Source organism: Hippocampus comes, unplaced genomic scaffold (assembly GCF_001891065.2).
Source record: "Hippocampus comes isolate QL1 unplaced genomic scaffold, H_comes_QL1_v1.1 scaffold298, whole genome shotgun sequence".
Lineage (NCBI taxonomy): Eukaryota > Metazoa > Chordata > Actinopteri > Syngnathiformes > Syngnathidae > Hippocampus > Hippocampus comes.
In genome coordinates, this window is record NW_017805417.1 from 872,367 (window position 1) to 893,724 (window position 21,358).

At 46.5% G+C, this 21,358-nt stretch overlaps 3 protein-coding genes and 1 long non-coding RNA gene across 4 annotated transcripts in view; 2 read left to right on the top strand and 2 right to left on the bottom strand.

The window, feature by feature from the left end:
* Positions 1 to 2,922, bottom strand: part of skic8 (SKI8 subunit of superkiller complex) — a 3,380-nt gene extending 458 nt beyond the window's left edge. Inside the window, 8 exon segments of the mRNA XM_019873921.1 lie at positions 1 to 172; positions 575 to 668; positions 759 to 907; positions 1,138 to 1,310; positions 1,818 to 1,923; positions 2,388 to 2,415; positions 2,511 to 2,557; positions 2,792 to 2,922. The exon segment at positions 1 to 172 is cut by the window's left edge and continues 136 nt beyond it. Of these exon segments, the coding sequence (XP_019729480.1) occupies positions 1 to 172; positions 575 to 668; positions 759 to 907; positions 1,138 to 1,310; positions 1,818 to 1,923; positions 2,388 to 2,415; positions 2,511 to 2,522 (734 nt within the window). The 5' untranslated portion in view covers positions 2,523 to 2,557; positions 2,792 to 2,922.
* Positions 2,923 to 3,704: 782 nt separating this feature from the next.
* Positions 3,705 to 9,833, top strand: crabp1a (cellular retinoic acid binding protein 1a). Its single transcript, XM_019873923.1, has 4 exons — positions 3,705 to 3,869; positions 5,442 to 5,620; positions 8,694 to 8,807; positions 9,644 to 9,833. Exons 1-4 carry the CDS (start codon positions 3,800 to 3,802, stop codon positions 9,692 to 9,694), a joined length of 414 nt encoding a protein of 137 aa, XP_019729482.1. The 5' UTR covers positions 3,705 to 3,799; the 3' UTR covers positions 9,695 to 9,833.
* On the top strand, positions 7,162 to 7,561 carry LOC109518214 (uncharacterized). The gene is made up of 2 exons (XR_002168688.1): positions 7,162 to 7,381; positions 7,520 to 7,561. It is a non-coding gene; the product is annotated as an uncharacterized LOC109518214 (long non-coding RNA).
* Positions 9,834 to 12,370: 2,537 nt separating the features above from the next.
* sin3aa (SIN3 transcription regulator family member Aa) lies at positions 12,371 to 21,352 on the bottom strand. Its single transcript, XM_019873965.1, has 16 exons — positions 21,182 to 21,352; positions 20,945 to 21,097; positions 20,149 to 20,304; positions 19,969 to 20,058; positions 19,399 to 19,517; positions 19,107 to 19,317; positions 18,819 to 18,935; positions 18,470 to 18,708; positions 18,207 to 18,390; positions 16,831 to 17,422; positions 16,508 to 16,677; positions 16,242 to 16,415; positions 15,857 to 15,949; positions 14,822 to 14,916; positions 14,297 to 14,489; positions 12,371 to 13,835 (listed from the first exon to the last, which is right to left on the bottom strand). Exons 1-16 carry the CDS (start codon positions 21,320 to 21,322, stop codon positions 13,620 to 13,622), a joined length of 2,943 nt encoding a protein of 980 aa, XP_019729524.1. The 5' UTR covers positions 21,323 to 21,352; the 3' UTR covers positions 12,371 to 13,619.
* Between the last annotated feature and the right edge of the window lie 6 nt (positions 21,353 to 21,358).

A 21,358-nucleotide genomic window follows, 5' to 3' on the forward strand; every position in this document is an offset into this window, starting at 1 on the left:
GGTTTTTTTTTGTTGTGGGGGGGGGGGGGCGCGTTTCCGTGGGAGGGTAAAAAAAAAAAAAAAAAAAAAAGAACTTACACGTCATAAATCTTGATGTAGCCATCGTCTGATGCCGTGACAAGCAGCTGGGAGTCAGGAGAGAAGGTGAGGGAGCGAATTGGCATAGCGTGCCCTAGTGGAGGAGTAAGGAACAGCATTTTGGCAGTTTACAAATCCAGTTCGGTCAATTTAAGTTCATATGTTTGCACATAATCTTTCAGGAGCATTCACTTTCTGATTTACATTTTTTAAACACTTTTTTTTAATGTTGATCAAGGTGATTAGACTTTAGACGAACAATTTAAGAACCTCCAAACAGGCCCCAAATTATGGTAACACATCACAAGCCTCACTGCACTGCAAAAATATGTTTTCATTATCGTCGCCGCCTTTCTTCGGTGGCTGCTTGGGAGAATGAACGTGCGAGTTAATGTTTTTATAAATATTTGCCCGAAGTACGTTGGCCAATTGGATTCGGCGCATTGCGAATGAGCACGCGCGGAGGTAATTCAACCTTGAGCCGAACTGAACCCACCTTCCAGCGTGTGGAGGAGCTTTCCCGTGGCAATGTCAAAGATGTTGATGATGCCGTCAATCGCCCCGCTAGCCAAATATTTACCATCGGGACTCTGAGCAGTCACAACATAAATATAAAATAAAACACTGAATATAAAATAAAACACTTTGAATTAAAAATGCAACGTGTTTGCATTCCTTACATAAGCGATGCTCAGGATGAATTTCCCGCGGGTGTCCAGAGAATATTCCTTCTTGCCGCTTTCCACACCGAAGATGTTGACCTTGCCGAGGTGGCTTCCTGTGGCAATGTGTTTGGAGTCAGGCGAGAAGGCCACCGTCCAAGCGTCCACTAGAGCAGAGGATATCACAATAGAATGTAAGAACACTCTCAATTAATCCCGCAAGCAAGCACAAGCAAAGAGGTGTTCCTCAGGGATGTACTTTAGGCCCATTCATTTTCTAGAGGATAATCCTTCCTATTAAGCGTTCCCAGAAAAATGAAAGAAATATTAATCATTAATTTCCTGTAGGTGAAATGAGTCCCCCAACACTTGCAAATCATGATGTTACTGATCTCACCTGGTCCGGCGTCCATAGATTTGATCTGTTTCCCGGACTCCAGGTCCCAGAGGCGGATGTGGGCATCGAGCGAGCTGGAGGCAGCGATGGCGGCATTGTGGCTGATGTCCACGGACACGACGCCCAGCTGGTGCCCCTCCAGTGTCCACTGCAGCTCCAGCTTTTCGTCCGACCTGCGTGGGTAACCTGACCATTAGCTCACGTTGTCTTTTTGTCTGACGAAATCTTCAAGTCTGCTTTATATGCAAGTTGATTGTCCATCTCTCAGCAGCACTGTGGGGGTAGTGGTAAAAACGTCCGGTGAGTTTGACTCCCTCTGTGTACGTCAAAAACGTGCACGTTAGGTCAATTTAAAATTCTAAATTGTCCAGAATTGTCAATGTGAATATGAATTCCTGTTTATTTGGCTTTTTCTTTGGCTTTTGTGTGTGTGTGTGTGTGTGTGTGTGTGTGTGTGTGTGTGTGTGTGTGTTTGAAATTCAAAATGTTATAGATACAACTTTCTGTTGCCTCTCCATTGAAAGACTCTCATCATACGTCACACGTCTCCAAGGGGTGAGCAATTTCACTTTTCTTTTTTATTACATAGTGATGAACTTACATGACAGTTGATGTTAAAAGGTGACTGAAAAATAATCACCTGGGCTCGCGCGCGCGCGCGCGCACACACACACACTTACCATTTCCACACTTTGACCATATCGTCAAGGGAACCGGTGACGATTGTTTCTGAACCGTCTGCCTCACTTTTACCCCAGGCTGCAGTCCAGATTGCATCGTCGTGTGCTGAAGGGAGAAAAAAAATGTTTGAATTAACAGGAGGAATATCAGACCCCCACCAGTTGCAAAATGAAGCATATTTAATGAGATCCAACACAAAAGCTGTTTCACAAAGTAGTCTCCCTTCATCTTGTGCTAATGAATGATTTTTAAGAGAGCGAAGGAGTTTAGGTAGATGGGCCTTACCCAAGTTTAATAGCAAAGTAGAGTTTTACTGCCACAGTGTGTGGCATCCTGGGGTAAGCGTGAACCTTCGTTAGAACAGGCATTAGTGTGTCTGTGCATGCAGTAGGCTGATGGATAATACTTGTTTTAAATTTAATTTTGCTTTTTATGTTCACACATCTATTAAGATATCCAAATCAAATTTAGGATAAGAACATAATAGTTACTTAGCACGCTTCCAATGAATGTTTCAATATGTGTGCTGTAATACTACATTTTGTACAAATAGTTTGGTAGGTACTCACCATGTTCCTGTTTAAAAAGGATGCTGTACTAAAATGGAAAGATGCAAGTTTTTAGTTATTAGGATTTGTTTTAGCTGGGGGGGGGGGGATTGTGAAAATGTTGAGTGCAATTGTTTTTCTTACTTGAGTGCTCATTTCCGCAGTGGTACAGCTTGCTTGACCACAGCAACCTAAACACAAACATATACAGTGAAATGTATCGCTGCGATTTAGAGTGACCAATTATATCGGTCAAAATAAATAAACGATAACCGTTGTTGATCGTCACTTGATGCTAATGCTAACTCCAGATCGATATAAGCCACTTTTGTTGCTTCAAGACGTCGCCTACGACGTCTTCACGAGCGGAAAATCTCATTCTAATATTCGGTACAAAATGCGGAGTATAACTGGGGTCCACGTACCTTAAAAACCCTCACAAACGTCTTGAATGAAGTCGTAGGAGCTCAAGTTGGTTTACATGCGAGACGCCATGACAACATTACGGCCTGGGGAACTTCCGCGTTTTCTTCTTCGCGTTTTTTGGCGCTTGGCGAGTAAGTCTGGTTGCTCTTTAGTGCTCTTATCGGCAGTATAGGGGAATGTTTGTACAACGAGATGTTTAAGGCAAATATATCTTTATTTTCCTCCCCCAAAACATGACTGGGGCCATTATTTTAAGAGGGGGATGATATTTCTCCTTAAATGTTGTGCTGTGGCATGTCATTACATTGAACTGAAACGAAATGTTGATATGAAACATTGTGGTCCCTGTTATTCATCAATTATCCCATATAGATCTCAAATATTGCCTGTTTGGGAACGCAGCCCTTTATTTGCACGAGCATATTAAAGCAAGCTAACCAAATACATCTTCTTGTTTTGTTTCAGTTTTTGTAATGTGTTGATTATTTCACATGTCATTGATTAAAGGGGTGGTGAAGGTTAGGTCCTTGGCCCTTCTTGCTCGGGGCCTTGTGGGGGTCGAGAAATGCTTCTGATGTCATTTTCCTAAACTGGTCGCATGATAACCACTCAACAGGTTCCAGTGACTGTTTACTGCTCAAAGTTCCCCAGATTAAAAAAGAAATCGGTCAAACCGCTTTGAGTTTTTCTGATCCATGAGCGGCAACACGGACACTCAGACTTAACACAATTCTTACAATGTACAGTTGTTTCGCTTTCTATCCTCTGCACTTTTGTCCTCTCGTGTTGAAAATGAGTGCTTGCCCTCAATGACCTTTCGCGATTTAAATGAAGCTTCTTCGAGATGGAGCGCTACGGTGGCGGCGAGCCCCTGCAGAGGAGGAGGAGGAGGAAGAAGAGGAGGGTGCGAAAGAGTGACAGAGGAGGAGGAGGAGAGAGGAGAGAGAGGAAGGCAGCATTAGTGGAACAGGTTCTCCCCGGCATTCACTCCGCCTCAGTCAGCAGACATGGCCAACTTTGCCGGTACCTGGAAGATGAAGAGGAGCGAGAATTTCGACGAACTTCTCAAAGCTTTGGGTAAGTACGGCTTCCCCATCCTCCTCCTCCTCCTCCTCCTCCTCCATTACCACATTGCTGTGCCAGCCTCACATCCATCACACAAAACAAACACACAAAGCAGCGCACTGTTGTTCTTTTGGGAATGCATGCCGGACTTCCGAACAACACGGCATTGTTTGGAGCGGCTCCCTGGGAAAGGACGCCGAGATGACGATGAGGAGGAGGATGACGCTGCCGCCGCCGCCGCCGATGCTGCCGATGGATGTAAAAAGACCAGATGCCGAATTTCGGCCAAGCTTGTCATCATTGTTAAGCGCAATATTGTTGATGTTGGAGCCTTTTAAGTAGGCTGCGCATGTGTGTGTCGTCTTCACCCTTTAATAGTCTGAACAGACGACTCCGCTGTCTGCGCTTTGGGACACATTAAGTGGGTCATTCAATTGTGTTTGCGTTGCGGTGCCGAGGGGGGAATGACGGTGGCGCAGGGATGGGGCTGAGGAATGGATGGGGTGAACCAAAAATGTTGGGAACCTCCAAAGTCGAACACGAGCCATTTGTTCATGTACGGTCCCCTTTGCAAAAGTATTGGAGTGGCAAGCTCAATTTCGATGTTTTTGTGACGTACCAAAGAAATTTGCGTTTCGTATCAGAAAGACGAATAGGAGACAAACGTTCGGAATTCCAGCGCTTTGATTTTATGGTACGTACATGTAGATGTGTTCAGCAGGAGTTCAGAGAGGTAAGGTGGGGCCAGGCCATTTCAAGATTTGAAAACAAATCATAGGATGTTCAAAAAAACCTCTAAAATGAGCCAGTGAACGGATGCCAGAGTCCAAGTGATGTGCTCCCTCTCACGAGTACCAGTCAGGAGCCATGCAGCGGCATTTTGGGCCAACTGGAGACGCTTTGTGGAGGATTGACTGACACCAAAGTCAAGCACGTGACAGTCATCCAGCCGATAGATGAATCGGTATTTTTAGTTTGATCAGTATTTATTCCCACATGTCCAAGTAGCCTACAGCACATGATTATTTTGACTCAATGTGTCCCTTTTGCCCCTGGACTGGATTGCACCCTGAGTAACCTCCCTGTGCGCGCACCATTAGGAAGATGCTGATGGGAAGTGGCGGCTCCCTCTGCACTGGAATCCATTTTTGTGACCCCCCGCCCACTGCCCCCAAAACCTCCCCTCGCCACTTTCTTTTTGCAACAAGCAGAAGAGTGATTCGCTCCAGCAGATGTCGGTTGATGGGTCTATTTGCTTGGAGCAGCACAACACACCTGTTGCTATGACGACAGGGTGGTGGTGGTGGTGGTCCATGGGCGCTGTCCCCATGAGAAAATCTCAGCTCTCACTCTTTTTATCTGTTGTTGCTCACTGTTTTCCACATCTTTTTTTTTTTCCCCATGATCCGAGTTTAACGAAAGTGATTGCGGACTCATGCTAACCCGCACCCTAACCTACAAATTCTCATCGGGACCACCTCATCATCCTCATAACGTAGACACGAGTCCGTCGACATCCATTTGCCGCCAGGTTCACACCTTGACCGACAGAGCACTTTTCTACCCACTCCGTTGTGCCCTCAGGCGTCAACGCCATGCTGAGGAAGGTGGCGGTGGCGGCCGCATCCAATCCCCACGTGGAGATCCGGCAGGACGGCGAGCAGTTCTACATCAAGACGTCCACCACCGTGCGCACCACCGAGATCAACTTCCACATCGGCGAGGAGTTTGATGAGGAGACGGTGGACGGAAAAAAGTGCAAGGTGAGATTTAGAGTGACGTTGACGGGGATGGAGTGTGATATAATACCTTATGTCAGGAAAAATGGGAAATGGTGAGGTGTGAGGGAAATCGGTGCGCCCGGAGCAGAGTTATTGTATTTTATATATTTATGTTAGCGGGGCTCGGGCTGGGTGTTGGACTGGGGTCAGAGTTGGAGGTTGGGGTTAGAGTTACTTGATTAGGTTGGAGATTGAGTTTGGGGTTGGGTTTAGGCCACAAAATGTTTGCTAAGACTGTGATTTGTGGAGCTGGGTGAGGGTGTTAGCGAGCTAAGAGGTTAAGGTTAGTTAGTGGCTGGCGACTGGGTTTGTAGTTGGCTTCGGGGTCATGGGATTAGAGTTAGTGTTGGGGGATTAGGGTGGGAGTTGAATATTGGTTTTTGGTTTGGGGTTATGGAATTAGGGTTTGTTGTTGAGTGTAGGCTAGGGTTGTGGGTGCTGTTGAGTCATCCGCGAGACATTTGCAAAACGGTGAGTTTTTGAGCACAGGAAAGCCTTCAAAATGCCGACGTGGTTAGGCTATGAATAACAAAAAGGCAACTTCAAGAGGGTCCCGCATGCTCGCAATGAGGAATCTGACATCCGTCTGATGCAAAAAAAAAAAGTTGTGGACATCCACGTTCAAGACTTGAAGGCCACTCGCTGCTTTTGAGGGATGGAAAGCTCCTGGCAGCCTCATGCTATTGGTATCACCCTCACGTCTGTGCACGTGGATCAAGAAGGGGCGTCGTGATCCTTGAGATGGATGGGAATTTTTCTGCAGGCCCCGAGGGCGGATTGCGATGAGCTTTCAAACTCAATTCTTTTCTTCCCTTCTCACCAAAGAACAAAATGCATCTCACGTTCAACTGGGCAACATGGCGGTTAATGGTGGTTGCACTTGACACTGACTGGTTTTTTGATCTGATCCCGGCGGGGCGCCGCAACTGTTAGGAAGCTCTGTTCATGGACATCCAATCCATGCAGTATTTTCACAGTTGTTCCGAGTGCTGTTTTAGGGCAGGGAGGGCAGATATGACCTATTTCGGAGACAGCGTGGTGCCCTTTGCGCGGCGCCCCGCGGCATGTCGGGTACCGGACCTGCCAGCCCAAGCTGCGTGACGTCCCTGACAGATCAGAGGAGCGAGTGTCATCACTCATTCGTCACGTTTTTGTTTTTGTTCTGGTGAGAGGCCGCACTCGGTGAATCAACGAGACGGCACGCTGATTTGGCTTGTTTGGATACACTCGGGGAGCAATCAAGAAGGATTTTGTTTGACGCGGCAAAAAGGTAATTGAATTTGGCGGAGACCTCAACCGCTCAGCATTCCCCAGCGAGTCAGGCGGGATTACTTTGCTCCTTTACGGAATTCTCTGCAGGGGCCAACACTTGAATTTGTCTGAAAACGTCAAGCAAATTTATCATGTCACAAGTACATCATTTGTAGGCTTTTGACAGTTTCGGTTAAGTTCCGTTGGCCGTTCCCAAGGTCCATAAGGGCCGCTTGGAGTTTGCTGTGAAAGAGAAAACCCCTCAAGCGCTCCAGCGGTACGCACAATTAACGGAGATTGTGACAGATGCCGCAAAAACATGTTTTACCACATACTTTTCATTTTAATTCCTCAGGGAAGCGTTTTAGGTCCATTGATTTTATACGGATGGCATTCCTTCGTCAAAAATGAAGTTGCTGCATACCTAGTCCAAATATCTTGTAGAAGTATGGAAGCTGTCACGGGGAGGAACAATTCCCGATTGTCTTCACTGTTCACTTTGCATCGGTGGAATGAGCAAATATTTTTGCCCATATTTTGTATATTAGCGTACGTCACATGAATAAGACTTTGCAGAGTGACAACATCCATCTAAACTAATAACGAATTCGACTTTCGAGGTCCAATGAGCTCCTTTCATTTTCTATCATGTTGAAAGCCTCGGTGACTGACAAATCTTCCCTTTTTTACAAGTAGAACGTGTGCTGATATATTTTGTCGACATACCGTGATATGGATAGTTTTGTTGGTGTAGTTCTTGGTGGTCCCTCAGCTGTCAGCATTTGGCAGGCTTGAGTAGTCAAGGGCAGATGCGGCCGAGCTCAATGGGATTAACGTGGTGATCCTTCGCCCTAACCACACCGCAAGGTTCAAAAGTCTCATTTAATCTGCGTGAGCGCTTCTCACTCCGAGGAGGTGAAAGCAAAAAAGCAAAAAAAAATCCAGAGACAACAGGGCATCAGATGGATGGATTAAAAAAAAAAAACGCTCACTGATCCTACCCGGTTGTGTTTGATGGTTACAGTGTTTTTATTTTTTATTTCAGTTCCAGCTCACCATGTTTGATGGTTAGTGTTTTTATTTTTTATTTCAGTTCCAGCTCACCATCATCCATATAAAGTCACAGTCACAATAAAATGGCATTTTTTTGTAGCCCATTTTGCCCCGTGATTTTCGTGATTTGATCACAGTAAAATGGCATTTTTTGTAGCCCATTTTGCCCCGTGATTTTCGTGAGTGAGTATAATTTCTATGCATATGAAATGTTTTTTTTAAATAAGTCTGTGTGACAGGGAGATGGTCGATTTCTCCACAGAAAACAATGCAAAGTGCCTTGAGAGTTGCTTGGTAGCTCTCACCTTGTTTATTTTAATTTTTTTTTTTTTTAGAGCTTAAGAGCAACTTCAGCCTTCATTTTTTTAGACTGCCGCATGCGAGGCCACGCAGCCAAACTGTGGGAGGCCGTGTGAGAAAGTATTACATGAGACTTTCGGGCAAATGTTCGAGAAAAATCCAACCTAAGCAGGCAGGAAATGAGATGCTTGAAGATTTAGCTCTCTCGTCCCACTAAGCAAACTCGATAAAAGCAATGCACTTGAGTCTTGCTGACAAAACCAAACGTAGACATTTTCACCGTGACGTCACACGTACATGCCAGCGGGGGAAAATGGTGGCAAAACAAGTGGGTGGCCAACATTAACAAACATTCCAAAAAGGCCAATAGAGAATTCTCTCTCCTTTCAGATATCTGGTCTGGTTCTTGTGTGTCGGCGTCGTGATGACAGTCTTCTCTTTTTGTCCCCAGAGTCTTGCCACCTGGGAGTCGGAGAACAAGATCAGCTGTCAGCAGACTCTGGTGGACGGGGACGGACCAAAAACCTTTTGGACCCGAGAACTCAACGGCGATGAGCTGACGCTGGTGAGTTCACGGCGATGAACGTGCGTGGAATGGCAAGGAAGTTGCACACTTTTGAACCTTGGGGGAGGTAATCATCAGATTGTAAATTGAAGAAACACCGGAGCGTTGAAGACAATCCGTTTTCGTTGATTGGCAACAGCGGATGAAAAATTGGATTTTCTGGTCTCTCTGAAAAGATTCCCGAGAGATTCGCTCCTCAAAAGTGGAAGGTTCTCATCCGCAGTGGAAAGATGTGAACGTTCAAGAGGAAGTAACAACGCAGCGGTGAATAAAGAACTTTGAAGAGAATTACGCATTTCAATTTGGGGGTGCTACATTTGTTAAAAAAAAAAAAAAAAAACTCTTACAAGAAACGTGTGGTGAAAAAAGTCCAATAACCTGGATGTAATTTTCCAAAACATAAAGCTAAAATATGATCAGAAATCAAAATGTTACAATTTTTTACATTTTAAGACAAAACAAAAACCAAAACAAAGATGATCTGATCATTAAAACATTATTTTACAATAAACCTGAAGTACTATAGGAAACAAAAAAAACATTTTAACATTTTGTAAATAAATAAAACGGCACTGTTTTTTTTTCTAAACGTGGGGGGGGGCATTTTTTTGTTCCCCAAAACAAACAAAAAGGGACGACAGGTTAGGAAGCAGTACACACACAACAAGCTGATTGTGTTAGCACAGTTAAGTGGGACACATTTGCATACAATTTGCATAATGCTTGTGATTGGTTTTACAGTGGAATCTCTCTCTAGGGAAAAAAAACGTCAAGACATTGGCATTGGCGTTGCACCAGGCACCTTTTTTCACATGTCGATTTCATGTGTTTTGCAGGTTTTCGGTGCTGATGACGTGTTGTGCACTCGCATTTACGTGCGCGAATGAGGCTGCGGAATGGAGCAGACGACTCATACGGGACCACAGTTCAAATGTTAACCTGCTAAGTTTTACAGAATTCCACGCAAGTAGCTTCCACGCACGCTAATAACTCTCTCTCATTTTTTTATCGCACTATTGTTCAATCACAAGAAACAATAAAATTGTTCAATTACAAGAAACAATAAAACTTCGATCGAAAAACCCCCCCAAAAACGTCAGCGCCTTTTTGCCTCTAATTAGCTTTAGCGTCAAAGCTAACAACGGTGAATGACGTAAGTGGTGAAGTAATTTCCAAAAAGAAGAGTACTATTGTTCAATCACAAGAAACAATAAAACTTTGATCGAAAAAAACCCCCAAAAAAGGTCAGCGCCTTTTTGCCGCTAATTAGCTTTAGCGTTAAAGCTAACAATGGTGAATGACGTAAGTGGTGAAGTAATTTCCAAAAAGAAGAGTAATATTCTTCAAGGTGTATATTTAATGCAAAAGCTGTTTTTTCATAAAGGTGAGTTTCTTTCTGGAGATAAACTGCTGTCATCTTACAAGAATAGAATTGGATCTCTAAACTTTTATTCTTATAAATTTACAATTTTTTTTTTGTCCGAAAATACAACTTTAGTTTCTTGCACTTTTTCAACCAGTTTTTCTGGTTTCCTTCACCTGCGATGGTTTGAGAAACACTACATTGGGTTCTTCTCACACAGGTTGGACCACCAAGTAAGCTTCCTCACAAATAGTTCCTGGCCGCCTTCAGAAGCCTGCCTGCTGTAGTAAATAAATTATTCTTTTGGGGGACATGCCCCCACTCCCGCACCCCCCACTCCACTTGCAGGTGCACCCCACAAAAGTCGAGCCAACAGCCAGAAGAAAGGGGCACGCCATCAAAAGCCCAAGAGCAAATGTGTCTCTTTTGCTGCCAACTTTTTCTTTTCACAGCTTTGGCTGACACGCGGGGGTCCCAGCAGCCCCTCGGACAAATAAATGGGTTCCGCCGCTGACGTTTCACCCGCTTATCCCCATACAGAAAGATTTTCCTCTTCAGTGCACTGCCGTTCCTGTGGGAAGCAAAGAGGCCGGGACTCGGCGAGGCGCCCTGAGGCGCACCGCCCACCGCCGAGTTAATTGAAGGACGAGCCCGCGGTCGGGATGGCAGCTCACAACAGCTCAATGAGGGCTTTTGTTTTGTCACGTAGGCCAAAGGGCCCCCGCCGCCCTCCTCCCCAACGCTTGCCATCTTTTGAGTAGGGCATCGAGCGGGGGGGGGGGAGGGTGGAGCTCTGTGGGTACAGTGCGACATCGGCTCGCTGTCCCATTTTTGCTCCTCCCTGGTGGGCTCTGATGTTGGGAAACAGAAAAGGCCCAAAAGCCTTTGACAGAAGCACACAAGGCGGCTCAGGATGGTGGAGTTTTTTTTTTTTTTTTAATCTGAAAAGTTGTATAGAAGGTAGTCATCATTTTTCATGGTAAAATCTTCACTTATTTTTCAAAGGATGGATGAATATTTTCCTCAGAATATGTATTCTAATTTGATGAGAATTTCCATGTTTGGCATATTGGTAAAAATTAAAAAGGCACATTTTGTTTAATTTAAAAAAAAAATGTCACATGATCACATTTTTGTGGACAGTCGTTGAATACGACCTGTCAAAAGTCAGACGTAAACATTTGTTGCAGCTCCGAAACAAGGAGAGCTGTACTGTTGTTTCTTTTTTTAAACCATGCACTTTATTAATGCTTTTAACATTTTCAACAAATACAAACACGTCTCCGTCCGACGACGTGCCTTCTCTTCCGCGGTTCGACTCGAGAGGCGTTCAAAGACCGCCTCCGAAAACGTAAATTAACGATAACTTCAACGACGCTAAGAAAATCGAAAATAATGCACCAAAACAGAAAGCGGATAAATCACAAAATAAATTCTATGGGGGGTGTTTGTGACCACCCAACAAAGGAATAAATATGCTATTTAGGCTACGATGCTAGCTAATTCTATTGATGAGCCTCACGTGATCGTTGGAACTACATATCTCCTCTATGTAACATGGGTTCATGATTGTGCACATGCGGGGTGCATGGTGTTGTTGATGCTTTATGATCCTCCGCGTGGAATCCTTTAAAGAGAAGGCAACATTCGCAAATGATGGACTCTCACTGGGATAGAGGATCGGGGTTCATATCTCAGCGACGGCCCCCTTATGTGGAAAGGTTTGTCCCATCACTCCATGTTGTTCTCACATTCCCAAAACATTCATGTTAGGTTCAAGTACCCTTCTGGGATCTGAGATTTGTAAAATAAATTGACAGAAATTTATGGACGCAATTCATGTGCTTCAACTTTCCAGCAAAAATTTGAGACCGCACACACACACCAGAATTAGCAACACAATGAATCATTGTGCAAAAAGATGACCATTTTGATGCATTCTATTTAAACGTAACTTTATGTTTTCATAAAGTTAAACACAGTGATTTTTTTTGGTGCTAGAATTTCTAAATGGCATTTCCGTTCATTTACTTGGTCTATTTCAGAGCTTCATTTCTAGTTCTAATGTCGTCATCACACTTTTTGTCTTTGCCATCATTGACACAAGGGGGCAAGGGGGCAATACACATGTGTGAGGTTCAAAATGTGAGAGAAGAAAAAAAAAAAAAAGAGACATGAATAAAAGTCCATAGACATTTAATCACTGTAGGCTACAAATGTGTTTTTTATTATTACTTTAAATAATGTCTAAATAAACGGACGAAAGACATGCTCATTTCACTTTTCCAATATCAAAAATACAACTTGGAGGCGAGGGGTTGAGGGGGGCAGCAGAAACCTATCCAGGGTGGAGAGAGCGGATACTGTTGGGGGGGGGGGGGGGGGGGTTGCAGTGTTTTTGTCTTTTTGTTTTCTGGTGAATTGAGAAGAAAATATATTTGTCATTTATAAAAACAGAAAAACCTGGATACATTTCTACTTTTCCTTTTTTTAACTATGTAAATTAAAAAGAAGAAAAGACATAAAAGAACACACAAAGAGAAAGGGTCCCTGGGGGGTTGCTGTGCAAGGTAAGGTGGGACAAAATCAGCTCATTTGTATCGTCAAGTCCCTTTGGTAAAAACTGTAAGAAATTTTGTCGTTCTTGTCTCTCTTTCTTGGCTTGTTTTTTTTTCTCCCCCCGGTCCTTTACATTCTAACAGTTAGCTCGGAAAGCTCTACTAACACAACAACACGCCGTGGTCTTAAAAAGTCTCAGACTATTTACATTGTATTTACAAGGTGTGTGAAGATTGGTGGTGGGCTTTTTTTTCTAGGTATTATCTTCCAGGGCGGCGAGGATGATGTATGTTAATAGAACTATATATAATATATATTATATATGTATATATGTACAACAAATAGCTTTACAATGGTGCACTCTTGAGTCCAAACAATGTTGTGAGGCGACGTGCTAAAACTGTGGCGCCTGACGACATTCTTCGGGAGGCTCAGCCCGGAACAGGAAGCGAGTCGCGCTTGGGCGTTCGTCTCCATCCAAAAATCTGGGAAGCCGTTGCTGTTTTTTTTTTCCCCCCCTGAATAAGTGCACTTGTCGAGCATGTCCAGGCTGGCTTAAATAAATCACAACCCCCTCCCGGCCCCACCCCTCCGTGTTGGGATTGTGTGGACGGTGGAATGGTAAAGCGGCATTTATTGTAGAAAAAAAAAGCGAGGTTCACTTGGTGAGTGCTGGTGAGCGGGACGAGACCATTCCCGAGTTTTGGCACCCTTGAAGGAGGTGGCGAGGGGGAGGGGTTGTGTGTTCCCCAGCTAAAAACGCTGGTAAAAAGCGGTAACCCCGCCACCACTGGAGCAACACCAATGCGCGCGCGCGCGCACACACACACACACACGCGCGTACACATTTCGCCTTAAAACCAAATTGCTTCCTGACCCGGAGCCGGTCGCTAGGGGCTGTACTTGACGCGGTATTTGCTGACGTTGCGGAAGTGGAGGACTTCGGGATGGCGCGCGGTGCTGCAGGGCAAAAGTCCGTCGCGGCCCTCGCCCAGCAGCCACTTGTCGGTGTCGGCGGCCAGGTCGGCGCCGACGTGCTCCTCGGCCCATGCCGCCAACCACGCCTGGAAGCGCTTGTGGAGGCGGGTGCTCACACGCTCGTGGGACTGTGGGCCGGGAGAGGGAGAAGTCGGAGTTGTTATCGCTCTCTCTCTCTCGCACAAACACGGAATGAGAGGCCGCACGGACACACGCATTGAGACCGACCTGGCACACACACGATTCGATTCGTGTAGGCTCTTGCGAATGTGACTTTGCAACCTTGTTTGACCTCTCTGATCTTGTTTCTCTTTTGCTCACTCACACACATCGCACCGCCTCGCTCGCTCACCCGCACAGCGGCCTACCTGGTGCGATCCCGCTCTCTCTCTCTCTCGCACAAACACGGAATGAGAGGCCGCACTGACACACGCATTGAGACCGGACCTGGCACACACACGATTCGATTCGTGTATGCTCTTGCGAATGTGACTTTGCAACCTTGTTCAACCTCTCTGATCTTGTTTCTCTCGTTTGCTCACTCACACACATCGCACCGCCTCGCTCGCTCACCCGCACAGCGGCCTACCTGGTGCGCTCGCATCAGCGCGGTGCGCCGATACATGTAGTCCTCCGACTTGAAGACGTAGACCATTTTGTAGGAGTTGAGCTTGAACATGCACTCCATCTTCTCCTTGTCCAGCGGTTTTTTGCCTCCCTCGCCGGCCTCTTTGTCCAGCTGCTCACGACACTTCTGGTGCTTGCGGATCCGCCGCAGATTCCTGGCGACAACACAAGTCACGAACATGTCTTTGCCATGGCTGTCACGGGGGATTTTTTCAAAATCAACAGCTGCACAGATTAACCCAATAAAAATTGATTTTGGATTAAAATGTATCGATAAAATTTTTTCCCTCGATTAGTATTTTGAAACCAATTATTGTTATTTATTTATCTTTACTCCAGTTCTAGCGTGCACAACTGAGGAAGTTTTCAATCATCCGCCAGAATAATAAAATACCAATAATAATAATAATAAGAGCAACTTTAAGAGGCAAAGGTGGCACATGGTGCCCTGAAAATCCAAAATAGAAAAAAAAAAAAAAATCCTCACCTGGGGAGAAAGACGGGTTTCTGGGCCAGATGTTCCCTCAACTCGGGCGTGGTGGTGTCCGGGTTCAAGTAACGTCCGACGTAATCGGACCACCGCTGCAGTCACAGGATGCGAAGGTTCGTCATGAATTTAACAATGACTCAATACGGTGGCACTTTGACACGACAAGCCGTCGCTCATCCAATTGTTTGCTTTGTGTTTCCGGCTCAAATTTTTGGTCTGTAGCTCATTTATTTCATATGCTATTGTATTTTGTGGAGTGGTTTTGCTTCAAATTCTTTTTTTCTCATCAGAGGTCATAGATAACTAAGTCCTGAGAAAGGAGGGAACAGCGTCCATTGAATTAAATCATTCGAAAAATTTCTTGCGTAAAGTTTTGGAAGGGTGGAACGAGCAATTGATAGCAGTTTAAGTCAAGTCAAGATAATGTGGCGAAAACAGGGGGGAAAAAACCCCTGCAAAGTTTTGCAAAAGTGAAAAATGTAACAAAAGGGAATGGAGCCATCATTGGAAGGGTGGAACTAGCAATTGATAGCAGTTTAAGTCAAGTCAAAATACTGTGGCGAAAACAGGGGAAAAAAAAAAACCCTGCAAAGTGAAAAATGTAACAAAAGGGAATGGAGCCATCAGGGTGGGTACATCGATTACACTTCATGAAATCGGTTTATTCGTTCACATTCTCTTCTGTTGTGTTTTTATAAAATACAGCGCGATACATCTTCTGCTGCTACCGCCGCTCGTTCCTGCCGACTGCTGTCAGGCTACATTCGTTCACATTTTCTTCTGTTATGCTTTTATAAAATACAGCGCGATATATCTTCTGCTGTTACCGCCGCTCGTTCCTGCCGACTGCTGTCAGGCTATTGAATCGACGGCCCTGAAAACCTGGACTGGCCCCCCCCCCACACCACCCCCTCTTTACGCTGTAAATTGGGAATTTCTCCATCGTGAGACAAATAAAGGTTTTCTTATCATATCTCAGTATTTTTTTACTGGGGTGTTTTTTAAAGGCTTTTCGCCGGCCATGTTTCTCACCTCTGCCTCGAGGGGCTCGTCAGAGTTCTCCTCCTCAGTGTCGAGCAGCTCCAACGTCAGCTGCACCAGGCCTCTGTTCCTTACAAACATCACCTGCGAGGAAACAAACGCAAAGGTGATGCCGGGTGACTGTTCCCACACGGGCGTTTATTTTTAACTGCAGAGAGTACCAAGGGGCAGGGTAAGAATTTTTTTTTCCTTCTCCCCTATTTGCAGACGTGACATTGGTAAATGTTAAATAATGAATCTGTGTGTCAACTTTTTGTGACGGTTACCTGAAGATTTTTTTTTTCCGAACGTAAACTATGTTGGGAAAGGCTGGACTAGTTGACGGAGATTCTGCTTCTCCGGACGCCAAATAGTGCCCTCCCATTTCTTTTCTTACCTTGAAGCAGTTCTCATCCGACATGAGCTGTTCCGCTTTGCGCTGGTAGGCGCTCTCCGAGGAGCACCGGGAAGACAGCGTGGCCATGGACCCCCCGCAGGCTCCGTTTGCGCTCTCGGCCAAGTAGAGGTCCGTCACCTGGACGCAGATCTCGTCGCTCACGATGTGCTGGAGCTACGACGGGACGCGGAAGTATAAGTCATGGAATTTGGACCGAGAAAAGCCAGGACGGGGTGAACGGCAGGAGGAGCAGAGCAGAGGCTAACCTGCCGGACGATGCTCTGGATGAGCTTGTCCATGGTGAAGGCGATGTAGGCGTGAATGGTGAACATGTCCCTCAGCGAGTCCTCGTACTGCGACGCCTCCATGTTGCCGTCAAGCAGGTTGCGAACCATCTCCAAGAAGGCCGAGTAGTAGACCTCCACGTCGATGTCCACTAGTGGGAGATGAATGACACGCCAATATTACTTCCGCTTTCAAGCCCAAAGTCCAGTTGACATCAGAATTTCAGCCTGTTTTATTGCCGCTTCTCCTTCTGCAGCACCTGAGAACTCTCGACGGGTACAACCGCAACATTGCCGTTACTCACTGGGCTCCTTGAGTCGCAGCTGGATGGCCGGGTTGTCGTTCTTCTCCTTCTTGAGTCCCAGCACCTCCCGCTCCCATTCTCGTTCACGCACATCCTCCTCAATCTGTCGCTCGGCCTGCCAGTAGAGGCGGAGGAGTCGCGAGCATAGCGTGTGGTGCAACCGCAGGAAGATATACCAGTTGTTGTTGACGTAGAAGAGGTTGTAGGCGTCGTCGCAGCCGCGAAGCTTCTGGGCCGCCGTGTTACTGAACAGCAGCTTGGATTTAGTGGGGCTGGCGCCACCGCCGCCGGGGATGCCGTTATGCTTCTTGGAGGGGACACCCTCCTCGATATCCATCTCCACGTCCTCTTCCTCTTCTTCCTCCTCCACATCGGAGAGCTCGCCGCGCTGGGCAAACAGCAAGTCGGGGACAAAGTGGTACATGATCTGCTTGATCTTGTACTTGTCTTCTTTCTGAATGCCAGTCTGGCGTTTGACGTGGTGGATAATGAGGGCCGCCGCATCCTCCAGGATCTGCCGGTCCTCATATGCCCGGGTCAGGTGGGGGCCCGCCGGCGGGCTGGCGTTCTCCTCGGAAGCCTGCTCTTGGCGCTGCAGGGCAAAAACATTCAACTTTATGATCTGAAATATACACCAGAACATGGATGCGGGGCGAGTGTGGTCGATGGAATAAATTCGGCCTGCAGTAGAGTTTAGAACTGACCAATCGCGATATCACTTGTTGATTATGTGTCGGTATGAAAATGGCCGCAAGTGCGTCACTTAGCGCTAGCGTGTTCTATAGGCGAATATGTTAGCTGCTACTATGGATGAGCCACACGTGAAAGTGATTTGTTTTGAGGTGAAAAATGAAACGCGATTCCAATAAAGTTGGGATGTCGTGTTGTGAATGTTCAAAGTTTTTTGTCTTGATTGGAATTCTGTTTGTCAATACAATTGGTTATGTAACATGAGAGTTGATGCTTTATGAGCCTCTATGTTTTACGTATTTGCCAACCTCTCGTAGCAGTAACAGGTGTCTTTTATGCGGCGTCGGTTATTTTCGGGTTATCGCTACTCCGGGCAGGGCTTGGTCCCTTTTGCTATGCGACTCGCAGGGTTTCGTTGTCGTCCAAAATCGAAGGCAGTTGAGTGTTGACAACTCGTTTTTTTTTTAATCGGTTACTGATAAATGTGGTCTCCTCTGTCAGTCATTTACATACAGCACTGCAACAGCCGCAATCGCATGCGTCACTTTTTTTTGAGTAACGCATTAAAACCCTTCATGTTATTTATTGTTTATTTGTACCAAAAGTTGAATTCGAGAGAAACGAGCCTGTTTTCGCCACTTGTTATTCCAACAGTGACGGAGGAGAGAAAGGCAGAGAGTGCTCACTTCATCGTAGATGCTTTCGATTTCGTTGAGCAGGGACTTGGAGCGCAGCACTTTGGTGTCGTTCTGCTTGAAGTTAATGCCCTGATGGTCCAGAGACTTGAGGTAATACTTCTCATTCTGCTCCCGCCAGATCTTATTAAAACTTCGCTGGGCTTCCCGCCACTCCTCCTCCTTGGTCTTTAACCTGGATGGCGGGAGGACACGTGACTGGATGAGAAAATCAGTTTGATGAAAAGCGCTCGTCCGCCCGGTCCGGCACGCACCTCTTTAAAACAATGGGGACGGAAATGGCCGGGTTCTTCCTCAGGCCGTCGATAATGTCCGGGGCTTTATCGCTGTATATCCTCTGGATGGCTTTTCGGTGCACCACCTCGGAGGAGCCGCCCAATGTGTTGTCCAAGCGGAATTTGGCCTGCTCCTCCGCAGACATCCGCGAGATCTTCCGCTGCACGGACTCCAAAACTCGGATGGTCGCCAGGTTGGTTTCCAGCACCACGTCTAACTGCACGTGAGGAGGCAAAGGAACATTTTGTTTGGCCTCACTTCGTCCTCCCCACGCGACGGGTGATCGCACCTCACAAGAAAAAAAAAAAAAAAAAAAAAAAAACTCACCTCGAAGCGCTCGTCCTCACACCTGTAGATGTGCTCCTCGTACTGCGTCTTTTTGGAACTAACAAAGGTGGAGTCCTCGGACCAGGATGGCAAGGACACCCAGGTGTCGTTTAAAACCTGAAACCACCCACAACAAACACGGTAAAGGCGCTGGAGCTTCATGTCTGTAAGTTATATGATGGTAAGTGGACTCTCAGGGTGGCCAAGCAAAATGCGGTTGACCTGCGCGATATCGCAGCATTTAAGGGGACGACGGTTGTGTCTCCTTTGCACCGCGGCTGCTCTCACCTCTTTACAAAGTGGCGTTCTCCCAGTGCATTTGGGCTGCTGGTAGCTTTTGGGCAGCGCTCTGTAACTGGAGCCGAGCCTTTTGCATGAAGCATAGTCAATCTCCATGGCGATGCCCTCGGTGGCCCGCTCCTTGGGGTACGCCTCCATGTGGGACATTTCCCGGTACCCCAGGAAGTTTTTGAACCAGGTGAACAGCTCCGGGAATTTCCTGGAGTGACGAGTGGAATGGGTGGGTGAGAGGCACGCCATGAGGTGACCGCGAGGAATAAAAAAAATACCGAGCGCTCACCCGAGGAAGGGCAGCACCAGCTGCACCAGCTCGGCCCGGGAGATCACCTCCTGATTGAAGATGACCAGACATCGCAAGAAGCTATCGTAGGCCTCGGCACTCCGCAAGGCTTTGCGCCCCTGCCATGAGAAAACACATTGGCAAATTTATGACGTAAGCAGTCACGTGCATCAGGTTGCCCAGAAAATTCAGCTTTTGGTCTTTGGTGAACATTCGGCATATAACTGTAGAATAAATGACAGCACTAAAATGAACTTTTTTTTTCCCCAAAACGTGCATATTTGGTCAATTGAAGGTAATGGCTTCATGATGAAGAACACTTCTCACGGCATTGCTATGGGCTACATTTATTCATCGCAATGAGAATAAATCCGAGATTCAGCAGTGCCAGTGAGGTCGGTGGGGTGGGAATAAAACCAAATCCGGAGACCCTCTGAGAACCAGGACAAAATTTGTTTGCACCCCTGACTGTAGAAAATTGATGGATGGATGGCTCTAAAGTAAATGGGATTCGCATTTCTTTGCATTGCATCAACATCAATCAACGTCGGAGACAAAATGGCAGCGTACCTTCTCAAAGAACAGCGACTCGGTTCCGACTCCGTGCTTGCTGGCCTCGGCCATGGACGAATCTTTCAAGTTCAGTAACTTGGGCTTCTTCTGTTTTGGTCACATACAAAAAGAGGCGATGGGAATGACAAAGCCGTCCGACGGGTGAAACGGGAGAGAACGAGTTGAAGTTTTGCGTACCTTGATGGGGGGCGCGGCCCCGGGAGCGGAATGCCGGCGGATCTGGCAGCCGTTCTGGTTGGGCCTCTGCTTGTTGTTGAGCTGCAGCTTCTTGGTGGTGCCGCCGTGATCGTTCCGTACCGACTCGGCCTTCTCGGCTGTCGTCTTGCTCAACAGCTGAGTGGAATGGAAACGTTTAGACGTGGGACTGAGTGGAGAGGAATGCATCCCTTCAATAAATGGGGGGCTCACTAAAGCTGTGAAAACCAGACTGTTTCACACCATGGCTTGGTTTCTACTTCCTACTTTTGTTCCAATTCTGATTGACTTGACAGGACTCTTTAACTTGATGCCGACCAGCTTTTAATGAACGAGTGGCTTTGATTGGAATCTTCTGTAAGTGCTGTCATGCATTGGAGTCCATCTCTCTGCTTATGCTGTTGGACACGAAAGACCACTGAGTCAAACGTGCAGACTGCGACGTTAGCTTTCTCCGGGCACTCCAATTTCACTTTATTTAAATGACACATTGATGACATTTTGGAATGAGTCAACACCCATCCATACATGTACGAAGAGCTCTCGAAGAGATTATGGGTCTTTGTATTGTAGGCTCTTGCGCACCTTTTCCTTCTGGCTCAGGCTTAATTGCTAAATGAATCTGCAGTAACATTAGTCACGGTAGAAAAATGGTCGCCACATAAGAGTGAATAATCCGCGATATAAAAGTGTACAATTTACAAATCTGTGATATGGTGAGATTGTGAAAAAAAGAAAAAAGAGCTTTGACCACAGAACAAATTCGAGGATCACTCACCACTGAACTGTTGGCGTCTGGGAGAAACTGCCCAAACTCGGAGAGCAGGTCCTCTTGGTTCTTGAAGAGCCGGGCAACCTGAGCGTAGACCTCTTGCTCCGTCGGGGCCGGCGTGTAGTTTCCTCCAGCCTCTTTCGCGTTGCGTTGCTCCTTCTGCATGAGACAGTGCATACACAATCATGTGTTAATAAAAGCTGAATTTTGGCGAAATCCTCACGGCGAGTTCCTCTCGCTGACCTGGTACGTGTGCAGGATCTCTAAGAAGGCTTTGTAGATGTTGGGCTGACCCTGGAAGCGGTTCTTGATCTTGTTGACGTAGTTGATGGCGTGGTTGAACTCCACCGGCTGGTTGTTCTGCGCCGGCAGGCCGGCGGGCATCCCGCCGAGCGGCGGGTGGAGTGGCACGGGCGGGGA